Source organism: Malus sylvestris, chromosome 5, assembly GCF_916048215.2.
Source record: "Malus sylvestris chromosome 5, drMalSylv7.2, whole genome shotgun sequence".
Lineage (NCBI taxonomy): Eukaryota > Viridiplantae > Streptophyta > Magnoliopsida > Rosales > Rosaceae > Malus > Malus sylvestris.
This window is the reverse complement of record NC_062264.1, coordinates 24,061,784-24,068,548: the sequence shown is the minus strand read 5'-3', so window position 1 is coordinate 24,068,548 and position 6,765 is coordinate 24,061,784. Positions and strand designations below refer to the sequence as shown.

Here is a 6,765-nt window from a genome sequence, read left to right as displayed (position 1 = left end):
AGCGCAATGGCGTTCTAGGATTCATATAGCCGACCCCACTTAGTGGGAAAAGGCTTTGTTGTTGTTGTTGTTGAAGGGTTGATTAACAATGAAATATTAAAAGAGATTGTATAGTTACATACTAAAATATTTAAAATTTGTTAAATATTTTTTTTTTACGAACTATAACGTTAGTGTACTTGCAAAAGACACTCCAACACTCAAGTCAATGCGTGCTGCGTGTTTTTCATAGTATTGCTTGCTTACGTCCCTTTGATTAAGTTAATCCTTAGCTTATACAATAGTGATGCTTGGGAACCAAGCTTCACCTTCCCCATATCACGTAATTCTTAAGTAAGCCACAAACGGTTATTGATTCACACCCCCTAATTGCCTCGTTGGGCTTTATCTCACGTCCCCTCATGCTAATTAATATTAGCTTGTACTGAGGGTAACATGTCCTTGCACGCCATAAAAATCGACTCGCACACCACGACTATCTTGGATTCCTTACAAACCCCTCCACAACCGGCAAAATCCGATTGCACTTAAGTTTCTCTCCTGCGCAACCATCTGCGAGTAGAAATTACGCAATTTTGATGTTCTGAGAAGTCAGAACAGCATCAAACTTTGGAGAAAAATCTGTTCATTTGGAACCAAAGAAGTCTACCATGAGAGTTGCTACTTGCTACAACACCACCAACCCTACAAACTTAAATAATTGTAGCAACATTCAGAAATTCGTCGCTACTTCGCTACAACACCATCACCCTAAAAACTTAAATAATTGTGTCTCAGCGAGCTGCTTTGACACAATATATGTACACAAATACAAATACACAATTCACCAATTCAGATTCTCAAACGCCTCATGTCACCTGCTGCTGTTTTTGTCATCCTTGATGCCGCCTTCTATATACGCGGGGTTCCCAGCTTTATCTGCATTTTCACTGCAAGTCACGAGATCGCTGTACAGTTTCTGTGAAGCCCTGGAAAACTCCGCTAAGGACTCGAAAACTGAACAAAACCCAGTCTGGATTCCGTTCAATGTGATCCTTTGAGTTTCCTCAATGTAATTTTGGTGTTTTTCCCTCTCCATGTCCACCTTTCTTCTGAACATGTCTATCTGCTCCTTCTTCTCTGTCATGGACTCCGTCTTATGTTCCATATCTGTCTCGCATTTCTGTTCTGTGAGCTTTGGCTCCAGACACCTGCTCTCTGTCTTCTGGAATGCACAAACTCTTCGGTCGAGCTCTTTGCCTAGGCTGTCAACTTTCCTTTTTTGTTTCTGCTCTTCCCCTTGCTGATTCAACAGAGCCCTCACGTCCTTTGTAAAGCTTCTCAAGGCAATGGTCACCAAAGTATCAGGTAATTTCTCCAGGGAAGATAACCAATCATGGCAGATAATGAGCAACGGGGGGCCATTGACGCCAAACGGCGCAGCTGAACTCCTGCTCCCCGAGTAGAAGTTTTCTTCAGGGACCACGAACTTGGTTAGCCAACCATGGAGAGTTCCAACATATGCTTTTTGTGCAGCGACGTACTCCTTAAAGCATGCATGCCAATTCTGAAGCTCAGCGAGGAGCTGAAGCGTTGCACGCATGTGAGAGATGTTGCTGAACTTTCCATATGCAGAGCTGGCAAAAGATTTCACCTCAGAAAGGATCTTGTGTTGGGTTTCATGAGATTCCAACATAATTTTCCAGGTGCGCATTAAGCTGCACAAGATACAAGGAAAATGTAAACTGATGAAACCCGCAATGAAACTAATTTGGACGACTGCTTAAGTTCAATCTGTTAGACTTCCATACCCTTTCAACAGCTCAACAATTTGAGGCTGCAGTTCTTCATCTCTCAGTATCTGGATTCTCTTGGAAATTGACTCGGCACTCCGAATTGCAATTAAGATCCTGGCATATAAATCCTTCACTGCAGCTCGAGTTTTGTCCATGGTCTCATTGTCTCCTATGTCGTGGTGTTTAAGTCGTGAGCATTTTTTCTCATACAGTTTCCTTGTCATATCTCCGGCCTAGAAGCAATGCAAATGTTAAGCAATCAAACCACATTAGTAAAATTAAGGAAGTAGTTCACTCATGGAGACGGTGAGAAAATATTACCTTAACTTCTTCATAGAGCTTCTTTTCCCAGGCATATAGCCTTTCTAGAGTAAGTGAATGACTTCCTGAATCCATTCCTCCATAATCATTGAAAAGATCATTGTTAAATTCCGTCCATGTTGACGAACCCTTAGATCTGGATGCCACGAGACTCTTGCACGACGAAAGCTTAGACGATGAAGTTGAGTTATGCCATGTTATAGCTTGAATTAGCTTTGTTGAGTTCTCTGCATTGAAATAGGACAAGTGTAGAATTATTAGCTTCATATGGATAAGAAACAAAGTAAGAGACTCATTATTGCTATGAAAACAAGTGTTTATTAGACAAACACTGTTTGACTCTTTACATGTTACACGTCATTCCTCCATTCATGAAAATCCCAGTTGACACGTGCAAACGTAACTCATTCAAATCACATAAGGAAAGCTAGCTTTTGCACACATGTCAAACTATGATTTGTTTGCAATAGATAATGACTCCTTATTTGTAAAGAACCAAGTTTTTCCCTCCCCTTACATGAAAAATAAGTACATGTGCAACAACATTCCAACTCTTTGAGAAAAAGAAATGATGTTGAGGTCCACAACCCAAATCCTTGATCAGTCTGCAGCAATTTGGGAGAAAGGTTTTGGGTATTTAAGTAAAAAATGGAGCCATACAAGGGAATTGTTATTGACACTCTAAAACACTCATCTGTCGTGAGCCGGGTGGGGTATTAAATGACTATTTTGGAACGCCAATAAAAGCTCCCTACACAGAATATGCAATATTTGCTAAACAAACATAAAGACTAGAGCCCCACAATTGATCTTTTCAGAAGATGGGAGAAAAAGAGAATGATGCAACTAAAAAAATAGTTAGAAGTGATTGGAAAATTCTTTTTGGCAAACTTTCTATTAGTTCAATAAAGTTGAAAGAAAATTGAATTTAGGTTGTCTAGTTAGTCTAGGCAGCTGCAAACATATCAACACTCTGAATCCAAAAGAATTCACAAAAGGGTCAAGAACCCAAAAAGATTAAAAATGTTTTGAACAATCGATATTTGACACTAAAGAGTGGGACAGTGGGCTAAACCTCACAATAGACTAGCAATAATGTGATTTAAATTCGCCTTTAGAGGGAATCAAATCTAAGACCTTATCGCTTACAAGTGAAAAAAAAAATTACTAAAAATTAAAATAAAAACAAAGATATTAAACATAAATTAAATACACCAACATTTGTCACAAAGCAATTGGCCCTCTAACACAGTAGAAGAGATGAGCGTTTTCATTGCACCACAGCGTGGGTTCGAAGTTCGAACTCCAGCTCTCTAATCTAACAAATCTATCTTTTGACAAGAAATAAATATTTATCACCAAAACCCTTTGCAGTTCAGCTTAGAAATTGTTCAGCAACATAGAAAATAAATTAAAATTTCAAAAAAAAATAGTTAAAATTTTCAAGTTTTGAAAAGAACCGACCTTTAATTTCCTCCAAACCAGACTGCATTTGCAATTTATTAGCATCAAGCATCCTGGACACATCCTTTGCAGAATCAGAAGCCCTAGAGAAAAGGTCCACAATGTCCTTCAGTGCTTCCAGAAGCTCCCTCCCTTCAGCTGGTGTATCAATCACAGCAAGCCCTTTTTGCTCCCCCTCCCTCGCATTAGCCGCCTCATCAACCACCTTCGCCACCTCAGCTCCGCCGTCGCGCTGTTCTCCGCTGCCTTTTTCTTCCACCACCACCGCCTGGTTTTCTTCCTGCTCTTCTTCTCTCTGACTCTCCCCTTCTTCCTCTTCCAGCTCAGGTATCCCTTCCTCCTCCCTCACCACCCTTAAATCCTCGTCGGAGCTCCGCCTGTACCCGCTTATGACCTCCGGCCTCACGGCGTCGAAAGGGTTGAAGAAATCCCACCCAAAGTCTCTCTGTGGTGACGGCATTGCTGGTGGCATTTGCATATAAAAGTACCCACATCCCTGTTCTTCTTCTCTCACGTCTGTTTTTTGCTCCTCTTCTTCTCTCTCCTCCTCAGAGGAGTCGGAGGATGTTGAAGAACCACATGAGTGACAAGCAATGGCTTCATGGGTCGACTCAGACGGTCTCTGCTGAAGAAACATTGGGTTGGTTATCACATTCTCAGTGATCGGAAGCGGAGCCGCCGACTCCGGCGGCTGAGGAGGAGGAGAGTGAGGCGAAAATGTGATGAGGTAAGGTTTAGGAGGGGAAGAATAGCCTGCAACAAAGAAGTCCACGGCGGCAGCCACCGCAAACAAAGCATGGCCGTACTTACAGTGCGCCTCCGCAAGGGCGTATCTTTTCTCCACCGCCAGCTTCAGCTGCCGTTTTCTCTCTCTACAAATTGTCACAACTCCTCCTTCTTCCTCCAGCTTGGAAGCAACACATCCCCCCATCTCTCTCTCTCTCTCTCTCTCTCTCTCTCGCTAAAGGTGGAGACTTTCTGCTTTTAGGAGGTAAAAAATGGTGTAAAAGTGATAAAGGTGAGTTTTTGGAAGATTCTTGTGGATTTTTGAAAAAGAAAATGGACAATCTGCTTCTAAGAACTAGGAATTTTAAGAGAAATTTTATGTTAAAAAATAGCTTTTGGAGAATTTTGAGAGAAAATTAGAAATGCAGCCATCTGAGAGCAGAAATCCAGTTCGTTTCTTAGCACAGAAAACAGAGAGAGAGAGAGAGAGAGAGAGATGGTGCAGCAGAGCAGGGGAGAGTGTGTTTTATTTTATTTATCTTATTTTTGTGTTTTGGGAAGGAAATATTTAATTGTTCTGCGAAAAAGGACCGTTGAGCAGAGAGAGGTTTGTAGTTTCAAGGAGAGATTTTTATCTCCTCTAGTTCCCTTAACCAGGCAACCTTTACCAACATACGATTAGTTAACCATGTATGCACACACAGAGAGAGAGAGAGTAGATGACAGAGTAAGGGTCAGGCAGAACCCTAGGAGGAGGGAAAGTAGCTAGGGGCTCGAGAAAGAGAGAGAGGGAGAGAAAGATGGAGCTAGAGAGAGAGAGAGAGAGAGAGAGAGGGAGGGAGAGAGAACTAGAGTGTGTTTTATTTCCTGTATTTTTTGGTATTTTGAGATGGAAATTGATTATTTCTGATTATCTTCTATCTAATCATTCTTATCAAATAATTTAAATTTTTGAAATTTGATCAAACGATTAATAATAGAAGTTTATTTGAAAAATTATAATAATTTTAACCGTTTAATTAAATTTAAAGAGCTTAGATTATTTGATGAAGAGGATTATGTGGAAAGAATTCGGAAATTATACCTTTCCGTTTGAGATATAGATGAGGAGAATATCACTGTAATATTAATTTACGTGTTATAATATAAGTAAAATGAAAAATGATTGAAAATATAATATAATATTTATTAATAAATAGATACATATATCATAACACGACTAAGTGGGTTGCGGTGTTGCCACATAACCGAAAAATTACTCCTTGAAAATCAAGAACCTTAAGGCAACGTATTAGCATTCTAAAATAAAAAATCATCTTACACTAAATTCTATATAAGTGCACGAAAACGTTTTTAGAATTCATCATATGTTTCTAAAACAAATAACCAAATTGAAGAAATAAAAAAGTTAGGAGGAATGAAACATGTAGGTATTAGAGAGGATGACAGATAGAGGTAGGGGTGAGCAGGCTAGTGAGTAAAAAGAGGAGTCAAAGTTAGTAAATAAGTGGTAAAAAGGTGGTCACCACTGCAAAAACCAGAGAGCTCCTTTGTCCTGTCTTTGTTGCCCTTCTTGTTTTTTATCTCTTTTTATATTTATATAATATAAAAAACACATGTGTGAAGGAGAGAGGTTGAGAAAATTGAGTGCTATTTACCCTATGTGTATGTGGAGTGAATTTAACTGCTGTATGTGCGTTGAAGTGTATTTAAGGGGTTAAACAGGTGTGTATTTGTATTATCTAATAATAAGGCTATGTATAATATGCATCGATGTGAAAGAGAAGGACTCTGATGTCCATCCCTTCCCTCTTCCCTCAGAGTTAATGTAGGGAGATTATATTCATACATTTTAAATTACTTCTTTTACATATTTTTAATATTTTTCTATTAAGTGTTAGTGATGTGTATAAAATATTAAAATATTAAAAAATATATAAAAGATATAAAAAAAGTAATTTAAGGTGTGTGAATATAATTTCTCTTAATTTATATTTGATATGCACAACGAATAGTTCAATTGATTGAACGTGATCATCATTCCACACTCAGAAATTAATTCTCCTATCTCTTGATATTTTTGCGTATAAGGAGGAAAGGTTATTATTTTCACTTGGTGAAGAGTGTCTAATATTTACTCTTACACTTGTGATTAGGATTCAATCTCTCATGTAATATTTAGTAACTGTTCTAAAAATCTCTGTTTAGCGCCGCTTAGGTTCTGCCTAGCCGCTTAAGCGGCTGGCTATCGCCTCAATTAATACTTAGACGTTTGAAAATTAAGAAATGACGTCTAGACCTGCTGAGGTGCCCCCCTAGCCCGCCCAGACCCGCCTAGGCACCCAACTAATGTCACGTCTTGGCTCGGGGCCTCATCACATTCCAGGCTCGACTCCACCGTAGCACAATATTGTCCGCTTTGGGTCCCAACCACGCCCTCACGGTTTTGTTTTTGGGAACTCACACGAGAACTTCTCAG

At 39.4% G+C, this 6,765-nt stretch overlaps 1 protein-coding gene across 1 annotated transcript; it reads right to left on the bottom strand.

Annotated features, from left to right (window-relative positions):
- Nucleotides 1-608: 608 nt before the first annotated feature.
- On the bottom strand, nt 609-5,017 carry LOC126621693 (protein ALTERED PHOSPHATE STARVATION RESPONSE 1-like). The gene is made up of 4 exons (XM_050290248.1): nt 3,561-5,017; nt 2,097-2,323; nt 1,791-2,008; nt 609-1,697 (listed from the first exon to the last, which is right to left on the bottom strand). The coding sequence occupies exons 1-4, from the start codon at nt 4,489-4,491 to the stop codon at nt 854-856; spliced, it is 2,220 nt and encodes a 739-aa protein (XP_050146205.1). The 5' UTR covers nt 4,492-5,017; the 3' UTR covers nt 609-853.
- Nucleotides 5,018-6,765: the final 1,748 nt, after the last annotated feature.

Excerpts from the sequence above, each read along its gene's own strand:
- LOC126621693 (XM_050290248.1), bottom strand. The coding sequence starts at position 4,491 with ATGGGGGGATGTGTTGCTTCCAAGCTGGAGGAAGAAGGAGGAGTTGTG. Across the intron at positions 2,324-3,560 it reads TGGTTTGGAGGAAATTAAAG|AGAACTCAACAAAGCTAATT; the intron begins GTCGGTTCTTTT and ends ATTTCAATGCAG. Across the intron at positions 2,009-2,096 it reads AGCTCTATGAAGAAGTTAAG|GCCGGAGATATGACAAGGAA; the intron begins GTAATATTTTCT and ends CATTGCTTCTAG.